General features: G+C 53.1%; 1 protein-coding gene across 14 annotated transcripts in view; it reads left to right on the top strand.

The window, feature by feature from the left end:
- The window catches only part of RBM33 (RNA binding motif protein 33), a 103,609-nt gene extending 82,603 nt beyond the window's left edge, over nucleotides 1-21,006 (top strand). For 4 of the 14 annotated variants that reach the window (XM_064487163.1, XM_064487159.1, XM_064487158.1 and 1 more), the window contains 4 exons: nucleotides 4,190-4,396; nucleotides 6,756-6,944; nucleotides 14,330-14,418; nucleotides 14,760-21,006. In XM_064487163.1, coding sequence (XP_064343233.1) covers nucleotides 4,190-4,396; nucleotides 6,756-6,944; nucleotides 14,330-14,418; nucleotides 14,760-14,808 — 534 coding nt within the window. In that variant the 3' untranslated portion in view covers nucleotides 14,809-21,006. Of the gene's footprint in view, nucleotides 1-4,186; nucleotides 4,397-6,755; nucleotides 6,945-14,329; nucleotides 14,419-14,759 lie in introns of all 14 variants that reach the window. The other 10 variants (XM_064487157.1, XM_064487161.1, XM_064487162.1 and 7 more) reach the window with 3 other exon arrangements.
- Nucleotides 21,007-27,061: the final 6,055 nt, after the last annotated feature.

Below are 27,061 nucleotides of genomic sequence, written 5' to 3'. Positions count from 1 at the left end.
AAGCAGTTGATAGCAGTTTTCCTGAAGGTGGGGCCTCTGTCTTAATCCCTGCCTGAAACATCCCTCTCTCTGTGCTCAGCATTGACTCAGCGAGTGCTTGTCGTCCGCCCGCCCCGTCCACTTCTCTGTCCTGAGGATGCCATGGTGATCCATGCCTCCCATGGGGCTGCCGTTCTGGTCAGCATGACATGACTGTGGGTGGTGATGAATGCTGTGAAGGAAAGTAAAGCAGTTCTGTGGCCTGGGAAACCTTAGGATTGGAGAGGGAGCGAGTCAGGCTGGTGACTGGGGCGCTCCCTCCAAACAGGGAGGAGCCGGAGGAGCTGGTGCTGGGTGCGTGTGTGAGACAAGGCGGGGCGCGGAGGGAGGGGGGCGCCAGGAGGTGAGGTCCAGGCCCACAGACGTCCTTCTCCTGTGTCTTTTCAGGCCGTCTCTTAGAAGATCCTAAAGGCTTTTTTCTCTGAACTTTAGACAGAGATCAAGCTTACTTTAAAAATTCTCTTGAGAGGGAAAAGAAGAACTTTGTTTTTCAGTGTTTTTATCTGACGCTAATATTGTCAGACATGAATTATTACCAGTCTCTTACTCAGGATAGCAATGAAGAGGATTTTCATTATTTGGTATGTTTATTGACTAAATGTTTATGTTCTTGATTCTCAGTTTAAAAATCATCAGATTGCCAGTGTTACATATTTATCACCCAAATACATTTACACAGGGTATACCTTAAAATAGGCAAATATCCTACTTTTGGTGCAAGCTGTTCTTTTTAAATAAAAGTTTACTATCTAGACCATCTTATTTTTAGCTTTGGATTGCTCAAGAAAAAGCCAGGACAATACTCACTGTATTATCCATTGTGTATTTGGACATCATTCCTTTCAGGCCACATGTACTAACTGATTACCGCTTTCTGCAGCATGGCAGAGTTTTCTGATGCACACAATAGTGTTGCTGAACTGAAGGCTGGTCCTTCAGTATCATGGTGGCACTTAGCAAATACATACGTACTGATTGATGGTGGCTATAACCTAGTATCCGATGGTATAATCTTTTTTATGGCGCATTCAGAACAAGTCTGGTCTACTGTTGTCTTATTCGATAAACATTTCAGTGCCATCTATGTGCACAGGAAATTTTGACTTGGTGAACAAAATAGAATAAAGTCTATTCTATTCACTGATTTCTCTAGACACTTAAAAGATGGCATATGCTCTAGGTGTCCTCAGACTTTGACCTTGCCTGATGAGCTTCTAGGGAGTTTATTTAGATCCCTTAGTCCATAAAGTGGAAGACTTCCCAGAGAGCTAGTCATACACAGCCAGTTCATTTACCCACATTCATGAAAAAGGTAGACGTCAGAGAACCATTCATCAGACTGTTGGGTAGCTGAGCCGTGTGGAGAATTTAGATATCCAGTGCACATGCGTCTAAGACACAGCCTCTGGTGGGACCTGGGGGCTAGTGTGAAATGTCAGCTCACGTGAAAAGAAATGTTTTTAAGGACAGTAAGACTTAACATATGCGTAGTGAGTTTATGAATCTTATCCTAACAATTTCAATGGAATTTTAGATTAATTAATGATGGATTACTGGTTCTTAAGAATGTGTGGTGAGGGGGAGGGTATAGCTCAAATGGTAGAGCACATGCTTAGCACACAGGAGGTTCTGGGTTCAATCCCTGGCATCGCCTCCAAAAATAAACAAGTAAACTTAGTTACCTCCCCCTGCCAAAAAATAAAAATTAAAAAAAAAAAGTGTGGTATATAGTCTTAAATTTTTTTACTTTTTAGTATAGAAAATTTCAGGCAAGTACAACACAAGAGAGAGTTCACATAGCCTTTCAAGATAAAGACTTTTAAAAATTGTGCTCTGAGAATAGCCCATCCCTGCCTGGCTGGGTACCTGCTCACACGTTTTAGATAGATTATCTAGTGGCGAAGTCTCGAGAGGCACAAGAAGCGGTCTGTGTATGTGGGTCATAGTCCCGCACAACGGCCTGTCTTTCCATGGTGCTTCCACTGTCATTTGGGGGATATTCCTCCATCAGTAGGAGCACCTCCCAGCAGGATCACATTCCAGGTGATTGTAAAGGATATTATGGAGGCACAGAGTCACTGAATGTTAGGAGGGACCCACCTGGTTCAGCCGTCCACAGCCCTGGCTGCACAGCATCGTCACTGGAAGAACCTTCCAGATGTGCTGATGTCTGAGTTCCAGCTCCAGAGGGTGTGACTGGATGGTTCTGGATTAAAACCCAAGATCACTAACACCTGAAAGCTGCCCGAGCGACTACGTGCAGGTCACGTGTCCTGCCTGCTGTTCCCGAGTATGATGCGAACTGTGGAGCCTTGGTAGATGCCCTTTATCAGGCTGACAGGAGGCCCTTTTCTTCCTGGTTCGTTGAGAATTTTTATTACGAATGCTTTTCCTGCGTCAGTGCAGCTGGTCGTGTGGTCCTTTCCTCTGTTAACGTGGTCTGTCACTTGAGTTGATTTGTGAGTGTTAAACCAACCTTGCGTTCGTGGGATCAGTCTTACTTGGTTATGGCGTATGTTCCTTTTTCTGTGTTGCTGAATTTAGTTTGCTGCTATTTTAGTGAGGGCTTTTTTCGTATATGTTGATGAGGGATATTCTTTTGTGACTTTCTTTTCTTTTGATGTCTTTGTTTGACTTTTGTGTCAGAGTAATACAGTCCTCAAATGACGGGTGGGAAGGTTCCTCCTCCTCTGGTTTTCTGAGCGAGATTGTGTGAGATTGGCAGTCTGTCTTTCTTAAATAGTTGATAGAATTCACCAGAGAGAAAATCCATTTGGACCTGGGTTTTCTTTGCTGGAGGTTTTTAATGGTCAATTCAGTGTCTTCTCACATTTCCAGATTTTCTCTTTCTTCTTGAATCAGTTTTAGTATCTTGCATCTTTTATGGCTTTTGTCAAAGTTGTCTTAATTTGTTGCTATAAAGTTGTTCAAAATATACTTTTAAATTTCTGTAGTGCCAGTTTTAATCCTTTTATTTCTGATTTTTGGTAATTTGTGTCTTCTCTCCTTTTCCTTAGTCGGTTTTTAAAAGATTATCAATTTTGGTCTCAGAAATCCAACTTTTGGTTTGATTGGTTTTTCCCTGTTAGTTTCCTGTTTCCTGTGTCTTTGCCTTTGCTGTGATCTTACTTCTTCCCTTCCATTTTGGGTTCAATTTCTTTTTTTCCCCACTCCTAGCTTCTTGAAATAACAGCTGAAGTTACTGATTTTAGACCTCTTTTTCTTGCTGATAGAACTGCTTTAGTTGCAACCCCTTGATTTTGACATACTGCATTTTCACTCAAAATATTTTTTGTTCAGTTTTTTATTACTTCTTAGCCTGGCGTCCTAGGAAGTCAGATCTGTTGCTGCATAGCTTAGTGGTCAGCCAGCCATTTGGGAAGAGGTTGTGCTCAGTACCTTGGCCAGCGATTTGTGTGTGGGCTGCCCACTGGCCGCCACCTCAGCTCTCACTTCTGCTGTCCACCCACGGTTCCCTTCAGTAACTTAATTTTAGAATTTCCTCATTAAATTTCTTGGACTTCTGGCTGGTCTGCTGTCGTTCCAGAACTGAGACCAGAGGCCAGCATACGTGTGGGTACATGTGACTCAGCACGAGAAGGGTTGACTAGGGTGCTCCTGGGCCTGTGAGCGCAGTTGAGTGTCCAGTGTTGTGTCTGCAGGGGAAGGACGGTGTGGGGACGCCCCCAGGTTTATGACCATGGCCCTTGGGATGAGTCAGGGTGATGACCGAGTTTCATTAGGATTGAACAGGAGTTAAAAGTTTAAAACCACTGTTTATGCAGACTGTCAGATTTTAGCAAGAATGCTCATGAAAATGAAAAAGGTATGTCAAAAGTATGAAGTATTCTTAAAGTTCAGCAGCATTTCACTGAGCTAAACAGCACTGACTGTAATAATTATAGACCTCTTGAGTGGATACAGTAATTAAAAATCTTAGTTTCAAATTTCAGAAGTATTATTAAAACCCAAGCACCTATCAGATGAGCAATTCCTTTAGTGGCTCTAGTGAAACAGCAGGTTTGGTTTTCTGCTTGTGTGATGATTTTGCTTCTCGGTTGAACACTAACCGAGGTGGACCCCTGACGCTGGGGAGGGACATCGTGTTGTGCAGAGACTGACCAGCGTGCTGCCTTGTTGGTTTCAGCAGGGAGGAGAGAGCGATGGCTTTTTTCACCCAGAGGGCCAGCCTCAGCGGCTCCCTCAGCCCCCAGACGTGAGACAACAGCCTGCCCGCAAGGTGACGCTGACCAAGGGTGCCCTTCAGCAGCCCCAGCACCCGCCGGTGGGCGCCCACATGCACTCGGCTGGCCCTCCAGGCATCAAGAGCATCCAAGGAATTCACCCGGCCAAGAAGGTACTGCCAGCCACCTGGCCTCACCCTGGGAACATGGAGCCTGAGCACCGCCCGCGCTTCTCTGTCGGGGTGCTCCAGTTATGACTCAGTGAACCGTGACTTCCTTTGCCCTGGCTCTGAAAGCTAGCACGGCCATAAGGGCGCTTTCCTCTTGCGACTCTTAATGGTGGGGTTCTGGAAGTCACCCCCAACCCAGAGTGCGGGCGATGCCCGCGGCTCTGAGCTGCGCCCTGGAGACGGCCCTGCACGGAACCCCAGCCCATCGGTGCTCCCTCCTTCCTGCCCTGGCCCGCGGCCTCTCCAGAGACTCTGCAGGTGGAGGACCAGGTGTCTGCTCCCCCATTTCCTCCTCATCACTCCAGTTCACAGATGGGAAACCGAGGCCTCTGGGGGTGCAGTACCCTGCCCAAGAAAGTGGTTCTGACCCTGGTTCTTCCCTCCCTCCCTCCGTTGCTCTGCGGTTTGAAGGGGTGTTTTCCTTCTCCAAGCTCAGTCTTGAGACGAGAGGCGTGGGCATCCAGCACCCCTCCTGAACTTGACCTTCCCTGGGGTAGGGTCGTCCACCTCGTCCCTCGAACTCCTAGTGGTGGAGCGCCCCCCGCCCCAGCTTGTAGTGATGGGCATCCTTACACCTTCCCCAAGGCCTTCACCGCCCTGCCTCACAGTGACGTGTCTCCTGACGCGGAAGCCAGGTGTCCCCCTGTCGATGAAGTCACACGAAGGAGGGTGGGGGCAGCAGCAGCTGCTCTGAGTTTCCTCTAGAAAGCTCTGGACTCCACTAGTTCATCCCGTCTGCTTGTCTTACTGCTGATGTTACGTGGTAGTGTCAATGTGAAGGCCATCCTAGGTCTTTCAAGCATTTAAATTACTTTACATGTACTGTAAGTTCTTAATGATACAGGGGCAAACAGAATTGTTCCATCGTTGCTGTAGCAGACAGATGTGCAGACACAGTGAGTCATACCTTCAGGTGTACATGCTCTTTAAAGGTGGTTCCGGTCTGGACTTTCTTTAGTCAGGTGTTGTCCCTGAACGTATGAGGAAGACCTTAGAAAAGCGCCCCCTACAGAGCTGTATGCATAAATAAAGCACTTGAGTTTCTTCATCTTTAGCCTCAGTTTGCTCCCACCTAAAACGAGGACAGTCACCTTTCCTTTCTCACCTGGGCTCTTGTGAGGGTTCTGCACGGTGCTTCCTGGTGTGTGAGCCAGCACTGGGTAGAGGGGACTCCTGTTAGCGATGGAGCTTCTCGCAGTTAGACGGCAGGAAGAGTTACTTTCTGCTGGCTTCTCACCAGTGTCACTTGCAGCTTTCAACCTGTTTCCCACGTGGCTTCTCTTGAGCTGCCCCTTTGCTCCTCAGGAGTGTCGCAGGAGCAGTTGCGTCACCTGCTGTGGAGTGTTGAGACGTGTCGTGTTTTTCTGTTTCTCTTTGCGTGGTCCCCTTCATGTCCTCGGGTTCCGTGCTGACGCCCACCGCCTTCCTCTCTGCCCTTCTCTGTGATGCCAGGGAGGTCGCTTCTGCCCCTCTCTACCTGGCTCTCTTGGTTTGTTCTGAAAGCTCAGCAGAGGAGTGTCGTGTGTACTGGTGCAGCCGCCCGAGGGGGTCAGAGCTCGCATTGCAGAATCTGCCTTCTGGGCTCTCAGGATGGCAAGGCACGTGCTCATGAGACGAGCAGGTGCGCAGTGCTGTGGCTCGCAGTGCCCGAGGCGGCCGTGAGTAGCAGCACCTGCTGTGCCGGCTTAGGACACAGCGAGCGTGTTTGGGCTCTGGGACCATGATCGCTGGATCCGAATCTTAAACTGTGGTCCTTGCAGCTACTTCCTGAACCTCTGCGGTCCCGCTGCTTCTGTGGAGTGATGATAACGCAGCAGGTGCCTGCTGGCTCCGTGCTTGGCACCAGGACACATGCAGACTTTGCCACTTCCTTTCCTTCCACTCCGATTTGCTGGGTACTGTCATCTTGTCTGGACATTAAACTCTTTTCTGATAGTGGATAAAAACTATAGAAAATCCTGTAGCTCATGGTATTTTAGTGGATTCTAACCTGTTTGCTCCCTTCTATATCTTAGTAACTGTGAAAGAAACTCCGAAGCTTATAACTTGAATAGCTACCTTTTAAAAAAGTTGAAGTGTAGTTGATTTACAATGTTGCGTTAGTTTCCAGTGCACAGCACAGTGATTCATTTAAAAACTATGCAAGCACACACACACACACACACATTCTTTTCCATCACAGGGAAGCTGCTGACTGTAGTTCCCCACGTCGCTCGGGGGGCCCTGTGTCTGTCTGTGCGTGTGCGGGTGTGTTCTGCTGCCCCCAGACTCCCGGCTGAACAGTGACGCTTGTTGTTGCCAGGTCATCATGCACGGCCGAGGCCGAGGAATGGCCGGTGCGATGGGCCGGGGCCGCCTGATGCCGAATAAGCAGAACCTGCGGGTGGTGGAGTGCAAGCCTCAGCCCTGCGTCGTGTCTGTGGAAGGGCTTTCTTCCTCCACTACTGACGTCCAGCTGAAGAGCCTGCTGATGTCGGTGGGGCCCATTCAGGTGGGTCACTCGGGGCACGTTCTGTCCCTGCCCCTGTCCTTCCCAGAGTCAGTTTCATTTAAAATCCTTTTGTGTTGGTTACTTCATTTTAAAATGATACTCTTGAGAAGAAAGACAAATATTTTATCTACTGCACACACTTGATGTCAGAACTTTTGCCTTAGAGTAAGATTTTTTTGGAAATTTTCAGGTGCTCAGAAACTTTTATGAAATATTTATTTTGAACAAATTATCCTTTGAAATCCTCAAATTATCCTAAAGGTCCCAATTGCACTCGGACATGCAGTTTTTTTGTTTTATCACACCCTTGTTTTGTGTGTAGTCATTTCAAAGTATTTAGCCTTCTTGACCTTAATTTCTAGAGACAGCCCCACGTGTTAACACCTGTGGAACTTGCCTTAAACTTGACAAATGTGAAATAATGTGGACAATATTTTGGTGTCTTAATTTTAAAACTGTTTAATTCTAAATGGCGAAAGACCTCTATTGAGCTGGCTACAAGTGGATCTCCATTTGGGCTGTAAACAAAAATTCCCACTGAAATCCCTGAGGGTTCCAGCTTCTAGAGTCCTGGGGGCACCCCAGTGAAGCAGGCTGGCCTGGCTCTCCTTGAGCAGCGTGTCCCAGAGCCCTCACCTCTGGCCCCATTCACAGCTGCCAGCACCACACTCCTCCCTCTCATGCCAGGAGCCGGGGCTGTGGGGGAGCACTTTGGAAACAGGGTTGAGTCCAGTCGTGGGACGTGGAGTGTAAACGTTAGATTTCTGAGTAAAAAGTGCACAGAGAGCATACAGAGTGCTTTCTTTTAAGAATTTGTTATAGCCTCTTGCTTCCTGAGTGAATGGGGAAACCTAGAATTGATATAAGTAATTAATTTTTGTTTTAAATCTTCATCTACTGGTAGTTGTTAACAAGAGTGAGGTATAGACGAAAGCCCTTCGGAGGTGATTTCTTTATTTAAGTTAACTGTTTCTGCCTTCATCCTTGGATTCCTAGAGAGGTGGTTAGGTTTAGTGTCCATCTGTGTGTAGTAATGAAAGGTTAACCAGGCATTGTGGCTTCTGTTTGTAGTAGAGTCGGTTTCCCAGCGGTGTGGTCAGAAACAGCTTATCAGTCATCAGAAGCCTGAAGCTTATGTTCAGAGATAGCTGTTCTCACACAGTCGTAACACAGGACTGACGCTGGAGAACTTTAGATGCTTTAAAATACGGTTATCCTGAGCTGACACTCTCAAACAAATGGTTGTTGAAAATTTGGGGTCAGATCGCAGTCAGTTTAGCGGTGAGTCTCGAGGTGAAGACCCAGAGCCTCGTCTGTCCTCTGTGCAGGCTCATGCTGCAGTCCCTTCCTGGGGTCTCTGTTCAGGTGGGAAGTGATAGCACTTTGCTTTCCACACGTGACCTGCTAGTTGTCTCGGCTTTGCTTCCTCATGTGTAGTCTCGATAACTGTCTTGAGCCTCCTTGAATGTGATTGAATTTTCAAGATCGACATCTGAGTGGCAATGCTGTTTGCTTCTCAGAGTGCTGAGTGAGGCTCAGTGACCGCACTGCAAAAGTCAGCCTGGAGCCATTGCTAAACCACCTCACCTTGGTTTTATCCACCCTAAAAATGGAATTTTGATTCTGCCTTTATTCTTCCCATTTGCCTTTTCCCTCCCCGATTTTGGAAAAGAAGGATTAGAGGTCATTGTGTTAAATCAAGTTTGAGCGCACTTAAAGCCAAGCGAAGACAACCCCAGGCGCTCAGGGTTTGTTTATTTAGAGAGGAAGATGGGAAAATGAGAGCGGTGCTCTCTGCGTTCCCTCAGGCCCCCTTCACGTGAGGGGAGGGGCGGTGCCGCTCTGGGGGACCTTGCCCGTCCAGCCGGGCGCGGAGCAGGGCCTCCTTCCTTGCCTGTCTGAGCCCCATGGGACGGTTTTGACAGGCGTTTACAGATCTCTAAACACTGCGTTCATACGATGCCGAGTGTCTTAACTGGGGAACAAACATAGAACAAGCTCCCGCCAGCGTTAGATGGCTAAGGGTGACACTGATACGTATCAGTTTTTTAAAGACATTTGTAACAAGACTCCATTATGGTTTAATGGGACGGTGCTGGAGACCCAGGCCCCCCACCCCCCACCCCATCTGAGGAAGCAGAGGGCACACTAAGCCTCCGCGTTGTCTGGGCTCTGGCACCCCCTCGTGGTCACTTAGCGTCACAGCAGTGGTGGTGTCTGCGCTGGGAGGGACTCTGGCGCCTTCGGGCCTTTTAATTTTAGGCTGTTGTGGTGACCCCGTGTCACTCTGCTGCTTCCGTTGTGGCGGCAGGTGGCAAGGAGGTGCCACGTCGCTCTCAGGTTAATACGCTCGTCCCTAAACTCGTCATAAACCTCTCCAGAGGGTCCAAAGACATTTGTCCATAGACTCATTTACAGAATAAGGAAGAATGATGAAATTTTAGCCAAAAATAATAACTAAAAGTAAACCTAGTTACCCCCCAAATTTTTTTTAAATACATTTTTTAATAAAATAATGAGATTTTGTGGAAATGTTATAACCAGAGCTAGAAATCACACAAGAAAAGATGGCAGCGTGTCCAAGAGTTTCCGGTGAGAGGGTGCAGTGAGAGTAAGACCCACCTGGTACCCGCGAGCAGAGCCGTCCGATGAGTCAGAAGGTCCCACCAAGGGTAGGTGGGTCTTGCTCTTAGGGAAGGGGGGCAGGCGGGGGGCGGGGCTGCAGGAGGCTGGTTTCTGTTAGGGTGGGCACACGTTCCCACGGGTGTGGCCTCCTCCCGGGGGCAGCCCTGGCAGCTCCGCTCTGAAAGCCTGAAGCCAGGGCAGCTCCTCGGGTTAGGAAGTAAGGTAGTTGTAGCTTCCAAGCCCCTTTGCTTAATTACCTGTATTCCCCTTTGAGGGCTTTTGCCTGAGCTGTTAAGAAGAAACTTTGTTATGATAAATGAAACGCCATGGTGTAAAAACAAAAGTAGTTCCCTGCGTGATCACCGCTGAACCTGAAAGACAGGCACTAGCCTCGAGCAACAGCGTCCTCCTTCTCCTCCCAGCCGCCCCGGGGGTCGGTCGCTGCGCTGCCAGCCCGAGTCACAGGCGTGGCCCCGGCAGCTCATCTCGAAGCCACCGGCCCTTCAGCCAGACTCCAGCTGTGAGAGGAGGCTCTAGGTCAAGCCCTGAGTTTGCCGGTTCTCAGTGTGCAGCTTTCCGGCAGAACTTCACCTTCATGATTCTAGGTTTTTCCATCAGACCCTCCTGACTGTTCGTGAACTTAAACGTTGTCTCGTAACCATTCCATTGTTCCTGGCGTGACCCAGAAAAGAGGGGATGAAAGAAACACGAGGCCAACGAGGGAGTGGCCCGGGCAGCGTCGGCCTCTGCTCCCAGGGGTCCTCCTGGAGGTCCCTTGAGGCTGGTGATGGGAGGAGCGTGGGGCCCAGCAAGTCTGCCAGCCTCCCAACGCTGCTGTTCGCGGGGGCCGGGTGCTTGGAGAGCCCCATTCTGGAGAGTGTCTTGGGCCCAGGGAGAGGGGCCCCTAATTTAGGCAGTCATGTCAGGGAGGGTCAGGTCAGAACTTCTGACCTTCTCTGAAGGCGAAGTGGGTCAGTGAGACTCTGCATCTGGTTCCAACCCACCAGGGATGTCTGTGGGTGCAGTGGAGAAGGTTGGAATCATGAGTGAAAGCAGTTTGGTTGTTTTGAAGTTTAGGACAGTAAGACAGAAAACACTGCGTGTGGTCATATGTAGACTTTCTGAACACTGATGTCTTGGTATTTAAAGAAAGTCTGGGTGTGGCCACATGGTCCAGAACCATAATGGGAAAAATTGTTGTTTGGAGGATCCAACACGAATTTCTGAAAACTGCTATAAATAATCCCAAAAGAAAAAGAGGATTTTAAGGAGACTGTATAATCACACACCGGGTATCTGCAGGATGTTTGTACAAGAGGAAAGTTAGGGTGGCAGAGAAGCGGCCCAGGGTCTTCAAGTCGATTCAGAGCAGAAGGAGCACTGCTTCTGACTGGGGCTCGAGGAAGCCCAAACACTGGAATTCAGGAAAAATACAGAATCCGTGTCCAAAGAGGCCGCCGTGCAGCGCGATGGTCAGTGCAGACGTGAGCAGGCGCGGGAGGGGGCTGCCCCTGGGGCTGGTGCAGCTCCCCCGTTCGCTGCTTCTGGCTCCCGACGCCGGCACCGCCAGGGCCCCGGGCCCCGGGCCGAGAAGAAGAGACCCAGCGGGGAGAGCCCCGCTGCCACCAGCACGTCCGGTGTCGTCACGTGAAGAAGGGGCCTTGTGCACATCCCTGCGTGGTGCCCAAACCGTCCCGGGAGGCCGGGCCCACACAGGGGCCCGGCCAGGCCTGGGGTGAGGCCCGAGAGGGGGCGTTTCTAAGGGTTTGCAGCCAGTGCCGCGCAGTATCGGTACCATTTTGGCTTCAGGCAAACCTGCGGTACTGGGCACTGTCGGCCAGAGTGGGGGAGGGTTTAGTTGATTTTCAGGACTACAGGATCCTTTCTGAATCCCCATAACATTTTAATTTATCTGTATACATAAACACAGGCTCTTTCTAGAGAGAGGAAGAGCTTTTCCCAATTGCGAAAAAGAGGCCAAGATTCTGAACAGCACAGACACCTTTCTGAGATTATATCGTAGGTTGTCAGAGCTTTTCTTCTGTGTCACGCCCGGTGGCAGGCGGTCCCACCACAGCCCTGACGGGGATCGTGGAATGCGCACGCAGGGCTGTTTTAACGTGCACTTTGCTGCAGGTAGTGGCGCAGCCACTCTCAGAAGCTGTCTGGAGATGTCTTGTCTCTGAAGACTGAGAAGTCAGTCCGGCTGGGCGTGGGCGAGCTGCCTGTCTGTCCGTGTGCCTCCCTGCTGTTTGTGGGGGGGGGGGCTGGTGCTCACAGTGACATGCAGACTTCAGACAGATCTTAGCTCTTGGTCTGTTCTGGGTGAATTAAACTATTTAATTATTTGGAAATGTGCTCCTGACTTAGGTAGAAGTACATATTTTCAAAGTGGAAAACAGTGATGTTGGTGATCATCATAATAAGCCTTTTAGCTTTTAGTGCAAAGTATCTTTTCTCTCTTCCCAGTAAGGTGATCATCAGTACCCATCATTGAGGTAGGTCGGCAGCAGTTGAATGTTGCCAGTTTCTGCAGTTCAGTCTCGTATTTGGAGAAGAGGGTTTATTTTTTGAAAAAAGGTGCAAAGATGTCAGTCAAGGGGAGCAGAGCTCAGACTCTAAGACAGCTCTCACTCCCCGCGTCGACTGCTGAGAGCCAGCGCAGCCCTGAGCTGGGAGCCTCATTGGGAGCTGGCGCTCTCCTGACTGGTACCCGAGGGGCAAACCATGTAGCAGCTCTCCCTCCGTCCAGCGGTCTGCTGTTCTGTGTGGCACGTGGCGGGAAGGGAGCTCACACCTTCACTTCATTGTGGAATCATCCAAAGGGAGTAAGAGCTAGAAGTGTCTTTTCTCAAGGAAGAGCGTGGTGTTTTCAAAATCCAGATTCCATCTGTGAATCGTAGAGTGTATGATATAAGCAATTAGTTTCTCGTTTGCTCCTAATTGAGCAGTTTTATATTTTTGGACGAAATAAGTTTAGGTGAATTCTTCTGATTCTTGAGGTAAGAGCTGCCACCGTGCTGGCCGCGTGGCGTGGCGTGGCGTGGCACTGTCGCGTTGGGGCGTTGCGGTGCCCCCAGTGCCCTGCGGCCCTGCAGCCGTGTGGCCAGAAGACAGAAAAGAGCACCGAGGGCCTCTGGAGGTCGGATCAGAAAGAAAGGCTGGCGCTGCGGGGGCCGCGCTTGTGCCGCGAGGCCGGCCCTCATCTGCACCTCCGCCCCGGCTGGTGGCCGAGCAGCACAGTGTTTGCTCTTGGGAAACAACCCCAAGCCCGCCAGCAGGAGGCCCTTCAGGGCTGCAGCGCAGGGGGCCTGGGCCGGAAGCTTGGGACTGAGAACAATCTCTGTCCCGTGACACAGGAGGACTCTCTGAGGCTCACTCTGTGTGCAGGAGAAGCTACCTGATAGCAGTAAGACCAGGTTACTGGGCCTTCCTTGTCCTGGCAACCTTATGATAAGTGAAATCATCAAGAAAATTCTTCTGCTTCTGGGTTTTGTATCTGACAGAAGAGGAAAAATCTGGTGTCTGCTACACCGCTTTCAGAAAACAGGCAGACGCTGCTCACTGCTGCCTGTGGTCCTGGTCCCAGTCCTGGTGGGTGATGTGCCCCGGACTGTCTGATGGGTCTGTGTTTATTAAAATGGAGAGTACTTATTTCATATGCTCTTGCTTTTCTGAACATATTTCAAGGACTGGATGTGTGGCTGTGTGCGTTCACTGTAGGCCTTTGGACAGATGCTCTAAAAGGAAGCGGCCGCATGTGTGAGCACTTTTAAAGGGCGGTGTGTTACCATCAGTAGTTTTTTCTGACTGTCCTGCTTCACTAGACAGAGGCCCACACACAGCAGACAGCTCCTGACCACTGAGCGCACTGAGTCCTGTGCTGCTCCATCCAGCACGTCCCCGTGGTGGCAAGGCCCCACCTGCCACTTTGCTCATTGCCCCGGAAGCACATGGCAAGTCACTGAGATGCTTGAGAGAGATCGGACTCTGGAGGGTAGGAGTGACTGAGAAATCCAAGTTCTCCCGAGGCCGCAGGGAAGACAGAGCCGTCCCTCCTCCTGGGGCAAGTGTGAGGACCAGCTGTGAGTTCTCCATCCTTGCACTCTTCACTGGCTGGATCTAGCTTCTTAATGAACGCGTTTGGTTTTTACTGTACAGTGGTTAACTATTAAAGGTTTAATTTAAGATGCCACTTAGTACTCAAACTTAAGCACAAAATGTGACCAAATCGTGCTGACGGCTGCCGTAGGCACAGCGGCCCCTCACTGTGGCCCAGCTGCACGGCTGACAAGCTGAATCAGCCCCAGCGGTCAGCAGGCGGTAACTGCCCCTCCAGGCGGTGGGGTCCTTGCTAAAGGACCTCCTTTGTGAGGAGCACTGCTCTTGTGAAGAGTGAGGTGAGGGCCCCGTGGACGAGGGATGAGAAGACGAGAGGTGAGGGCCCCGTGGACGAGGGATGAGAAGACGAGAAAGTAGCGCTCCAGGGGTGCCCGCCCTGCCTCTCACAGCAGGTTTAGAGAGAAGACTGGGTGGCTGCTGGGCCAGGCTTGCAGGGCAGAAGTGCTGCTCGGGGCAGCGGCCCAGTGAAGCGCTGGTTTTGGGCAGATTACGTGGGCGGGTAAGAAAAACTGGCAGGGAGGTTGAATTAGTTTTAGTGATCCAGGTGTCAGCCTGGACCCGAATGTTACATTCAATCTGATGAACATTATTTGGTCTTTTTTTGCTTTTAACCTATTTCTCTGTTGTCTTCTCTTTAGAGTTTACAGATGCTTCCCCAGCAGCGGAAAGCCATCGCCAAGTTCAAGGAACCAGCCCATGCGTTAGCATTTCAGCAGAAATTCCACAGGTAGCCGTGCGTGCCCTGGTGCAGACGCGGGGTGGAGGCGGGAGAGCCTCTGCCTGTGGCCTGCCCTCTGCCAAAGTGCTGTTGCGTCACGCGTCCGGGTTCCTGCCTGTCACTGCGGAGACGCCGGGGTGCGGGCAGAGGGCGTGGAGACGGGCGTGCGTCCTTCTGTGACGCGGGTGGTTGCCCCTTGCTTGGATGTCGGCCTTCCCGTCAGTCTGCGTTTTATGTAATGGGTTCTGTTCGTCAGGGCCCCGTTCTGCCTTCGCTTTCTCCTGCCGTGGTGAGCTGACTGCTGTGTGCTGAGTTAGCTTAATGGTCCTTGTTTCTTTAAATTTCCACAGGCATATGATAGATTTGTCCCACATAAATGTGGCGCTGATTGTTGAGTGATTTCTGGCAGGAGAGGCTGACCTTAACGCTGCACACACATGGTGGAATTTCTTCATGGAAGCTGCCGGCGCAGAGTCCCCACGAGCCTAGGCCTCTCCGTCCTCAGTCCTGCGTGACTTGCCCGGAGCGCCCGACAGCCCAGCACTGGTTCCAGAAGAGCTGAACTTTCGGGCCGTGGTAGACTGGAGCTGGTGTTAGATTGCTTCGAAGTCTGTTGTCACCACAAAGAACTACAGTTCTCGTTCTCTTTTGTTTTCAAAGTGCTTACAGTGCATGTCGACATTGTTCTTTGTGACCTTACTGTGTGGTCGATTTCAGTGGCTTAGGTTCAGGAACGAGCATTAACGTCACGAATTCTCAGTATTTCTCACAGCAAAGAATATTTGATAATGGTTGCACTTATCTTCAGTGCAGGCTAGACAAGCATTTTCTCAGCCAAGCTTCACTTGTGTTACCTTCTAAGAAAGCCCTCAAAGGCTCTTGTAAAAACGTAGATTAAAATTCGGGTCATTATGATTGACAGTTGCATATCCTGGAAAGCAGGGTATGAGGGTGGTTGGGAGTGGTGCCAATTGTGTGGCAGATTCTGCTTCTTGTAAATATTCCAAAAGCACCAACTTATGTTCCTAGTTCCGAAAGGAACACCCCTTTTTACACTCTTTCCGAATGAGGCGGAAGTGCTGGCAGGGCCACCACGTGCCCGGGCTTAGAGCAGGGGTGGGGGGCGCGCTTGTTTGCTGCCCTGGCCGGGCCCCCTCCTAGGCCAGCCGCGCCGCGCACCTGCCAGGTGAGGGGGGGGGACAGCCCCTAGTGCTAACGGACCTGTTGGGTTTCCCCTCTTTGCACATGCACGTCACTAGCTCTGTGACACATGGAACATTCTCTGGGGACCTGGTTAGCACTGCTTAGGTTAGCTTTCTCTTTTTTTGGAAGGCCTTTGAGCAGGGGCCGTGCTGTCCTTCAGTGGACCCAGGAGCCGGGTGGCGTTTGTGCTGGCGGGGTGCTGTCCGCAGCGTGTGGCGTGAGAGCAGCCGTAGCGAAGGGAGTCTGTATCGCGGGTGAACCTGCGTGAGCTCTGGTTAGGCGCCTCCAGGTGAGACACTCCCTCCCCGTAGAGCCATCTTAGTAAAATCCGTTCTGGGCAAACACTGGAAAAAAGTGCCTTATTGTATTTCTGCTCGTGAAAGAGTTTCACTATTTTGGATTTATTCTAAAGTGGACCTAAACTATTTGAGCAAACGATACTGGGGCATACTCAGCCTTTTAAGCTATATTTTATATCTAAGATTTCATGGCCGATTTATTAACAGAATGAAGGGAAAGACAAGCCTCTTCTCACCGAGTGCCTCTGGTGAGCCTGTTGAGGGCCGGATGTGACCAGAAGCTGTCCGCAGCAGGCGTCCCTGTCTCTCGGCCTTCTCATGGGAGCTGAGACACAGGTCTTGTGGACTCGTGTCTTATGTTCACAGTTGAAGTTTTGTGTGACTGTGTGAAATTAATTTGCCGGAGCTAGAGGAGAGTATTTTAGACCCTGTGAGACTATCTGTAGCCTTGATTCCAGAACGGCATTGTGTGCCTAGCGTGGGCCTGGCAAGTGGAGGTGGCTGTCGGTGGTTGCTCTTCTGAAGATTTCTGCCTCAGGAAGCTGCAGGCACTCGTAGAACGTGCTGGAACACCCTCCCACTGAGGTGCCTGGCCACCCGGGTTCCAGAAAGCCCCCGACTAACCCTCGGAGGACAGTGTCGTGTGCCATCCCTGCCTCCAGATGCTCAGCGAGCTGACCGATGGTCAGCGCGGGGCACCTTCCTCGGCTGCTTGGCCCGCGCGGCCGCGGTTCCCCGTTCCCATGGGTGCGTGCAGATGCCTCTAGAGTGAAAAGCGTCGTTTCTTTGGCTCCGTCCACGGAGAGTGGCATGGAGATGCCGAGTGGAGTGGCCTGTAGGCTTTAGTTAGGAGGGACCCAGGCCACTTGCCCACTCTGGGCAGCAGCAGGGCTCGCAGTTAACTGACTTCTTTCACCATTGAGGACTTAATGATGCGATCAAATGACTAACAAATTTTTACCACCTTCTGAAGTTGTCTGAGTGTGCTGTGGCTTTGAAATCGAAAAGTCGCACGTTGTCTCTGAGAGTAGCCATTCAGACGTGCTTCTTTCTAGTCTGTGATAAGGAGCCCGTCCTGTCTGGGCCCCGCTGCTCAAGGCAGACCTCCTGGCCACTTCCAGGTCTGCTCTTGGCATTGTCCGAGTGTGACATGGGCGCCCTGGGACGCGTGTGTTCTGTAACCGTCCACACACACGAGCAAGCTTTCTCTTGGTATGTTTTTGAAAGAGCATCGAAGTCAAACTGGGCCTTTCAGAAAGGCCTGTGTAGAAATGTCCCATGCAGTCGGCCCCCTGGTGCACGTGGCCCCTGGGCTCGGGCTCTGTGAGTGCCGGCTGCGACCGGTAACAAAGGCTTAGTTTCCTTGGAGGAACCTGTGGAAAAGGAAAGAAGCAGAATTAGAAAGTAACGTTCCTTCCATTTCTGGTGCACTTCTCGCAGTGAAGTCAGACCACCGTAAGCTGAACCCTCTTGGAAGATCTGTTGCAACCATTATCTTTGTTCTTTATTTATCATGCATTTAAAATGAGATGCAGAAGCATTTAACATACTGTGTAAATATGGACCTTTTAAAATTAAAATGTTATTGGAAATGCTTTCAATTCAGCAACATCTTAGCAATTTGTTAGTTCTTTTGTGTTGTCTTATCAGAGTTTAATGGACACAGTTCCGTAATTGTTGATGTGTTTGTGTGTATATTCGATTTTTATAAAGATGGTAGTAAGTCAATACATTTATCCTGACCTGTGTATTATTTGTTCCCAAATTCAAGAAGCCAGTAGATACCAGTCTGTCTCATGAGGCAGATACTGTAGGTGGTTATATGCAGCTGAGTTACTTTTTCTTTCTGCATTATCTTGTTTTGATTTTATGCTGTAATGTGAGTTCACCTAGCTGATTCTCTGGGCATAACCTTGCATTACCGTTGGTCTGGCCACATCTGTTAAGTCCTTACGTTGATAGTCTTCTAGGGGAAATCTCTCCTTTTTCCAGAAGAAATGTTGAGGGTCCCCCTTTGGGGACAGGCAGCATCCTAGGGAGGTGCCTGCGCCCTCTCCCCCCGGGGAGGGGGAGGGGAGGGTGGGGGGAGGGACTTCATCATAACTCTTCCTCATCTGGGTTCCTTCTCATGATTGTAAAGGTCCTGGATAAACGATTATTTATGCTTCATTCTGTAGTGTGTTTGCATGGTGACAGCTTAGATCCTGCACCGAGGGGTCTTTTTTTTTTAAAAAGCATTTTGCTGAATTATGCAAGTAGGCCTTGTTGCTAGAAGGAGGCTGGGAGAGGTGTCCAGGGTGGAGGGGAAGGAGCAGTGGAGGTGGGCGAGGAGCAGTGGTGGAGAGCGAAGGGGGTGCCAGGAGTCGGTGTCGGTAGCGAGCTGCCCTCAGCGCGCTGGCTTCGGAGGGCAGTCAGCTGCCCAGTGGAGAAGCACGCAGGCGGGTGGGCACACGGTGGCCTCGGTAGATGTCTGCGGGACGCCACTGGCAGGAGGATGGGGGCCCGGTGGAGTGTGGACCTCGGACAGAGGAGGCCCTGCAGCTGGTGCGGAGGGCGGATGAGACCCAAGGCCGGCTTTGTGTTGGGAACCGAACACTTCCTTTCTTTTTTTTTTTTTCTTTTGGCTTGTGGTTTTTGTTTTGTTCTGTTTTTTGTTTTTGTTTTTTGTTTTGAATTTTATTTCTTTGTTGTTTAACTGAAGGTAAGCTCAGTGTGCTTGTGACTGACAGGGACCCTACAGAGAAGTCAGGTTTTGGTGGAGGTCGGTGTGCAGAGCTCCCGGGGCTGTTCCTGGGGGCTGTGGAGCCCTCGAGACCCCCTTGCTTCCCTCCCTTAGCTCCCCGGAAAGACAGCGTGCCCGGTGGTCCAGAACCGCGTAGGGCCTGTTGCCCTCGGCAGGTGGCTTCGGGCCAGCCGGCCGCGCCTGTCCGCAGGGTAGAGCTGCTTCACTTCAGGCAGGCGAGCGCCGCCCCCGCAGCCCCCCCCCCCCTCCGCAGCCCTGCGCCTCGTCCTTTGTTTGTGTAGGGGTGGGGGGCTGAAAGGTATTGCTGACTCTTCACAGGTTTTTAAGTGACAGTTTTCTCAAGGGGATTAACCTTAATTAGCAGAGGGAGGGTGTTGATACCTCCCACCCCCCACGGAGGAGATGCAGGCGCTCACGTGGGTTAGAGGGAAAGTTTAGCGATTTTATTGTATTTAGTGAGCATTTCAGTTAACCTTTCAACTGTTTTTAAAACTGAGTGAAGTGTTGCTTTGGACGTTGGTGACTATGAACTCTCCAAAGGCGGTCAGCCTTGATCTACTCCTGAATCCTAAGGATTTTGTGTAAGGTTTTTTTGCAACCTACTTAATTTCCCTCATTTTAAAGTGCCCGTGGTTTTACATGCTAGAACCAAACAAGACTCACTGATTCATATTGGATCCAGGGGTACCTTCTTCTCCAGCGTGTGGCTGGGAAGGACCGTTGGTTTACACGTGTAACCTGCCCTTTCTGGAGAATGTTTAAAAAATCTAAACTCTCTTTTCTGTGCCATGTTTTGGTAGGAAATCTTTCCATTAAGATGGGCAGGCAGGACGGGTGTTTTTATTGAAAAGTTGCTACTTTCTTTTACTTCTAATAGACAAAAATGTAAAAAGGTCTTCATGTGGGTGTTTTGATGTGTTTTATTTCACTAATTTTGGAAGGTATGTAGAAGAATATAGGCCCTTTAAAAAGGAAACATCATGTAGTTTTTAACTTTTAGTATTTTCCACTGAGTGGACAGACAGCTGTCCTGCTTTAATACATTCTGTATGTAGTAGTTTAGTAGACTCTGGGACGTGGGTCTCTTAACCTTCTTTCAGCGTGATTTTCTTTTAAACTCTTTTTCATTTTAAGGGCACATAGTGGAACGTGATTTTTGAAGGACTGTTTGAATTTTGTGCACCCGCAGCGCCGTCTCAGAGTATATAACTCTAGGTCTTAAAACAACACGTGCACAACACGCTTATACTGTTGACTGAAGAGCCAATAATCACTTGTTTTTATGATTCAGCTTTGCTTTTCACAGGCATGGGATCCAGAATTGTTTTTCCTCTGTGAGGATTTTAACTCTGAGGCTTTCATTCCACTGTTTAATTTTCAGGTTCACCAGCAACATGGTCCAAAATCTGATTTTTTTCTTTTTCATTTTGGAGCTAGTTCCCTTTGCTGGGCGTTCCCAGCCCCGTCCTGCTCCTGCTGCTGAGTGGCTGGGCCGCCAGCCCGGCTCCCACACCCTCCTTCCTTCCCTGGGCCTTCCCCACGCGCCTCCCCCCCCCCCCCCCGCCCCCAGAGGCCTGCCTTCTTCCCCTGTCCTTCCCTGGGGTCCCTTCTCTCCTCCCACTCCTCCTGGGGCGGTGATGGCTGCTCCAGCTGCTCTGTCCAGCGTCAACGCTCACAGCTGCACTCGGGGCTGCCGGTCACGTCTGCCGCGGCCACAGCGCGGCGACTTCTAAAGCTTTGCTTTGACAGGTTTTACTGCTGGTTTGTCCCTCCAGGCCTTTGGTTGGAGACAGTGACATCTGGACTCTGTTGTTTTGCAGTCTGCCCAGGAGTGGCGCTCCGTGGGAGCAGCGTCCCTCAGCCTCTAACCGCCCTCTGTTCTCACCTTCCTTTTGCAGGAGCTCCCTTGCATGAGTTCAGGTTAGCGCAGCGCCTTACTGCGCTGGGACGCGCCGGCCCGTTTGACCTTGTTGCGCTGGCTGACTGTGACCTTCCTAACCTTAGTGCTAGGCGCCCTGACTGGAGTCCACGCGGTTTGTGGGCGGTGCGTTGCGAGTTCAGAAGTGGGAGATGGTGAATTGCTCTCTGCTGGGTTGATCTACTTCCTGTTTTCTGCCAAACACACGCCGCGTACGTGTGCGGGAAGCGCTGTGCCTTGTGTTCCCCGCTCTTCCCTTTGCTCTGATCACTGTGACAGCGCCATCAGGAACATTTGTGAAGAGCAGTTGTGACATGTTACAGGACATGAACAGATGTACCCTTGTGTGTATCATGTGTGTGATCCCGTGCTGAAAACTGTGCTTTGAACTGTGTTGTAATTTGAAAGATGTGTTAATAAAACATCTTCTCGTTTCCGCTTCTGTTCTGTAGCTTTTATTTTCTCCCGCCACATCCCACCCGCGGGGGCGAGAGCGCTGGGCCCGCTCCTTGGAGGACAGGGTCATCTTTCCCCGGGACAGCGCTTCATCCCCGGGCCCCGCCCTGGTCGGCCCTTGGCCTCCAACAGCTGTCCAGTTGATGGGCGCATTTGAAGGTCAGGGTGACTGCTTGTCTTCCTTGCGTTCCGTGGCCTCCTGAGTCTGAGCTGACCAAGCAGACAGCGTCACTGTGTTTTGTTGGAAGTAGGGGATTTCACATTCTCTTTTTAAATTTTTAAAGCATCACAAATAACTGTTTACGGTTTTCAAAGGGAATTTGTATGACACTGACTGTAACACCGGGCACAGAGAAGCTCAGTCGCCTGGCCTGCCTTCTGCCTTCGCCCTGGACTTCCCTGCTCTGCCGTGCACACCTGTGTCCACTTTCAATTTTAGGGGTCCTCAGGGTTCCTCGTGTTGCTGCAAATTGCTCATAATTCGTGGTCTATTTTGAAAATATTTTAAAAAATAAGGCAATGCCCCCACCCCAAACATTGTCAAAGAGGAGAAGCAGCCCAGGTGCCCCCCACCCGCTTCCCACCCGCTGCCGAGGCCGGGCTGCCCCCGGCCGGGGCCCGGGCTGTGTCTGCCCTCAGGTCCAGGCGGGCAGCACTCCCGCTTCGCCTCGGAGACCACCTTTCTCACCTGTGAGGAGGGGCTCGCCTCTGACAGCAGGTGCTCCGCCGCAGAGCCAGGCCCGCTTTCCGCGCGGCACCACTGTGCTTCCAGCCACGCTGGCAGAAGGGTCGCCTGCGGGGTGGAGGGGGCCGTCTTCTTACAGGAGCCTCGCTCCACACAGACACACCCCTGCCTCACGGACAAAAACGCGACTGACCTAGAGGTGGCCCGTATCCTTACCACTGCTCTCCCGCAGCAAGGATGCGAAGCCAGTCCTTTAAGGAAGAAAGAAGGCGAGAAAAGAGGCTGGTCTGGGGGGAAGCAGACTGAGAAGGAAGTGATGTATCAGAGGTCAGTGGGTCTGATCAGTTCCTCAGGTATAAATAAGAATCTGAAAATACGTAGTGATTAAAGTCGAAGCTGTTTTCCTTCCATTTTAACCCAGTTTCCATGGGTAAGTCATTCTTTCTCTCAAGCCTGGCCCTTGCTCTGGGTGAGGGTTCCTGGGAGATGAACTGAGTGCACCTGCGGATGTCAGGTGGAAGGTGGCCTCCTCTGAACTGGGGAGACTCCTTGTGAACAGCTCCTTGTGCGGAGTCCCGGGTCTGCACACCTTGTGCCCACGGGCGCCCCGGGAGGGGGGTCTGGGAGTGTCTTCCCAGGGCGCCCGCAGGAACGGGTGTGTGTGAGGGGCTGGAGCCCCCTCGCAGACAGGGGTGTGGAGGTTCTGTGTGCATCTGTCACAGCCGCCGCCCTGGTCCTGCCCATCACGGGTTTGCCTGGCATCCGCCAGGCTCCTTTATCCAGAGGCTTACTTCCACATTTTGAAGAAAGTTATAGTCAAGTCTGAAGGGGAAAATAAGTCGCCAAGGAGTTCTCTAGGCGAGCACAGGGCTTCCTAACTGTGGCTCCGAGAAAGAAAAGCACAGGAACAGTGCGCCTCGAGGCGTGGCTCCTGGGTCAGGAAGCGACAGGCCAGCAGCCCCGCGGCCCCGTGCCCAGAAGTGCCGGTTCTCGCGGCCCTTCGGTGCCGCCTGCGGACGGGCGGGCAGGGCGGGAGGCCGAGAGGCCTCTGCGGTTAACCAGGAAACAGTCCTGCGCAGCGGTGCGGCCCCCTCCCCCGACCCGCTTCTCCCAGTTCTCGGACCAGGTCCCCACCAGACTTGTGTCTGGGTGATAACGGGGGCAGGACAGCATCAGGGCCCCTCGCAGGCCTGCAATCGAGGCGGATGGAGAGGTGCGGGGAGGGCCTGGGGCGTCCTGGGGGCGCAGAAGCCGGGCTCAGCCCCCTGCGTCCCACGGCCTTGAGCTGTGCTGGGTGGACCCAGCCTCAAGATTAGGGTGGGGCGGGGCAGGGGAGACCAAGAGCAGAGGTTTGGATGAAGGACAGACCCACCTGGGCTGGGGGTTCAGCGGCCCTGCTCTGCAACCCCCGTGGGGGCCCCAGCACTGGTGACCCTGAGTGGGGAGGGGTCCTCGGGTGGATGTGGCTAGTGGTGGCCGGGCAGTGGGCGCCAAGGACCCCAGGATCACAGGGAGGCCCTGCCCCTCAGCTTCGGGCTGGGAGCACCAGCCTGTAAGAGCACCTCACAGCTGCCGCCATGATGCTGGGCTCCTGGGCCCGGCTCCAGCCTCGGTGCTATGCAGCCAGGATGGCACAGCCTCAGGGCCTGACCCGGCCTGTGCCGCAACCCAGGCCCACCCGGCTGAGTGGGCCTGCGTCCTCTGTGATGGCAGGTCTGCAGTCCTCCATCTCTCCTCAGCCCGCAGGCCTGGATAGAGGGCTAGGTTTCCACCCCATACCCGGTGCCAGGGTCTGCGTGGCCGGGGATCCCTCTCCCAGGGCTACTTGCCTGAGACCCGCATCTTTGGAAGAACCGGAGGTGGGGCTCCACCACCCACGACCCGCCTGTGGGTCACACACCCCCAGGGTCCCCGTCCTCCCTGCTGGCTGACCCAACACTTCTTTCTCTCCATCACTTCTGTCATTATTCTTGGGAAATGTCATTGCCACAGTATGATCTTTCTGAGATGGAGACCCTCAGTCCCTAGACTTCCTCTCCCCCTCAGCTGCCCCTCCCACTCCTTGTCCCCGGCCCAGTAGTCTCCAGGAAGTACCACCTTGGCCGGTGTGGACACCCCCTGGGCTCCAGCTCTGCCGGCTGCCCCGGAGCCAGCCCGTCTGCACCCGTCCCGGACCTCCACGCCGCAGCCCCACCTCCTTTTACTGCTGCTCGCCCAGGGCAGACTACTTCTGGCCGGCCCTGGAGTGGTAACCCGCTCCCGGGGCACTTCCAGAGCCCTCGCTTTCTCTCCCCACCTTGACGCTCACTCGGCAGGACTCTAGCCTTGCATCCCAGCTCTGACCGGGGTTGGAAAGACGGGCAACCACGCGGGCTGGTCTACTTCGACTTCACAAAGATGAGCCCCGAAGGCTGCCGGGAAACACTCTGCGTCTCGGGAGTATTTTGTCTCCTCGCTTCACAGCGCCAACAGCCTCTTCCCGCTCCCATTTCAATACTAAAACAGAAGCACTCAGAAGAGAACATCCACACCCCCTCGTCCCCACGTCTCCCAGCCCGCCTCTTCGTGCACCTGCCTGGGCCACCCGTCCCCCTGTGACAAGAGGTGAGCATCCTGCTGCCTCCGAGCTGCCTCCCGCTCCCCCCCCTCCCAACTGAGAGACCTGGCACCAGCAAGTATCTCTTCTCACTCCTGAATTTGGTCTGTGCTGGACCTTTCCCGTGAGCAACAAACATGCGGTAACAGCCTCCAGTCAAAACGTCCTCCCTTGACCCTGTAACAACTTTCAGCTATTAATGCATAATTTTCCCCACGTCTGTAAAACTCACTGAAGGAGTTCTCCTTTCTTGCTGTCTCCGTTTTCTCTTTTAGAAATCCTCTCTTGAATCCATACCAATCTGGCTTTTGACTCCCAATATTTGTCCAAAGCTTTTCTTGCCAAGAATGCTCCTGGTCTCCATGTCGCCAAATTCAAGGATCCAGCCCCAGGGCTCATCCCAGGACCATGGGTTAGCAGCCTGGTTTCCTCTGAGACCCTGAGCAAAGCAGAGTGTTTACAGGCTGCAGTGGTGGGAGTTGCCTGCCGAGATAAGCCAGATCCCGCTAGAAGGATGGCTTTGGAGGTATCTCGGCATCAGACGATGGTTCCCCTCCGCCTCCAGTTTGCGGCTGAGAGAGGGGTGATGCTTGATGTCGACCTGAGTGCCTGGAACGGCAGGTGGACGATCTCTGCCCGAGTCCTGTCGGGGTGGAGAAATGGCCAGAGCAGACCTGTAGCGCTCCGGGGTTGGGGGCCGGGGCGCCCCGAGGCGAGAGCCCTCCCTGGTCAGGGAGAGACACAGCACTGAGGCCTGAGGGCCAACAATTGCAGACCTGGAGTCTTGAGAGCAGCCTCTGCGGTCGTTCTGGGCCAGCCCTCTCGTTTTACAGACGGAAGGGCCGCTCGGCGTTGGGAAGAGCCTGGAGGGGGATGACCGCCAGCTTCCACCCTCGCTTTCCCGGAACCACTAGGAGGGACACCAGGACGCCTGTGCTCAGCGCCGGCCCGGCCTCCCTGTGACCGACCGTGGCGGCCGGAGGGACGCCTTCCGCGTCTCCGCCCTGCGCCCCAGCATGCGGGCCGTCCTCCCAGCTGCGGCCTGTGCGCTGACTCCCTGGGCCCCTGGAGGGCGGGGGCCGCGCTCTTGCCTGCTCCGAAGCAGGAGAGTGGAGCCCACGGCACGTGCCCTGATGACTGTGCGGAGGTGGCGGTGAGAGGCGCCTCCCTGGCCCACAGGCTCCCGCACGCCGCCGGTCCGCGCTGCGCCGCCCTGGCCGGGAGACGGCGGCGGGGCCCGCGGCCTGGTGTGCAGCTGCTGCTGACCTGTGGGGCGAGGGCCGCCAAGAGCCTGGCGACATACAGACGCCGCTCAGAGTGACTTCCATGTTTTGGAAAATACCCCCCTTTTTGGTTGAGAATATAAAATTATGTTAACCTCCCCTCCGCGTCTGACATTGCCAGCTGTTTCCTTCTGTCCTCCTTGGCTTCAGGGGGCTCCTTCCTTTGTGGGGTGAGCCGCACACGCCTGCCTCTGCTGAGCGGGCCTGGGTCCAGGGTCCCTGCAGCGGGTTCTGGGTCTCATCATCCGTTCCCCGGAACGGCAGCTGGCGCTGTGGAGGGACCTCCGTGCCGGGAAGACCCTGCTGTCCCTGCTTCTTGCCCAGAGGAAGGTCAGGAAGGCCGGGTCCCAGGGGCCTGGCAGGTGGCTGCTCACTGAGGACAGGAGAGCTGAGCCCGTTGCCTGGGCCGCGGCTCCGAGAGGGACCTGTGGCTCCAGCTCCAGCGCCCACCGACGACAGCCGGAGAGTCTGCACCCCAGCCCTGGCTAAGAGCAGGCTTCCTGGGGCTGAGACTAAGGCATCCATCCATAGGGACCCCTCTGTTTCCGTACCCACGGCGCCCAGGAGCGCCAACTCTGGTCCCCTCCCCTTCCTGTCGCCAAGAGGGAGATTCCTGCAGGGGAAGTCGGTGACCTGGGGGACGCTCTGCGTCTGTCCTAGAATTTGTCTGTTACAGGATCAGCAGGGGACCCAGCAGACTGGGAGGTGAGCCCAGGACAGGACAGGAGCACCGGCGCCCCCCCGCCCAGGGAGCTCAGTCCTGGCCCCCTGCCAGGCGATGGAGTGCCTGAGCCCCCGGTTTCATCCGGGTGCCCACCACCGGGGAGTGAGCCTTCCTGGGGGCGAGTGGGGATCAGGAACTGGGCCTGGATGTGAGCTGGGGAGGCTCCGTCCCCATCAACAGAGAGGGGGATCCAGGGATGTGCAGGGTGGGCTGGGGTGGGGGTGTTGGCCCCCAGCCTCCGGGGCCTGGCCTCTCCTCTCTCCTCTGCTGCCCTAAGCTCTGTTCTGCGTCGTCAGCCCCTCTGTCCATCACCTCTTGCCTGCCCCCTTCCGGTGCCCCCGGGGTCCCCATGTGGCCTGTCCCAGGACCAGCTGCTCCCCCTGTTCCGTTCCTCTTGGAACCTGTCCTCAGAGAGGGATTTGATGCTTAAGAAGTGACTCAAACGTCATACCCCCCGAGGCTTAGCATTTACAGTCTAAGCTCGCAGTCTCCCTGCAGAAAGGCAGGCAGCTTTATCTCTTGCTCCTGAATCCCGGTGCCCTTGGAGGCTGGGATGCCGGCGCTGACGCAAAGTGAGGCTGGTCCCTGCCCTGCACCCCAGCCCTCAAGAGGACCCTCGGTGCCCCTCAGACTCCCTCCTGCCCTCCACCCTGCCCGCCCCTCCATCTCTCTCACACACACTCACAACTCAAGCAATATACTCGCACACACACACACCACAATCCCAACTCACACGCTCAGACAC

The sequence above is a fragment of the Camelus dromedarius genome, chromosome 7 (genome assembly GCF_036321535.1).
Source record: "Camelus dromedarius isolate mCamDro1 chromosome 7, mCamDro1.pat, whole genome shotgun sequence".
Lineage (NCBI taxonomy): Eukaryota > Metazoa > Chordata > Mammalia > Artiodactyla > Camelidae > Camelus > Camelus dromedarius.
Note: the sequence above shows the minus strand (reverse complement) of the source record. Positions and strands in the feature narration are given on the sequence as shown.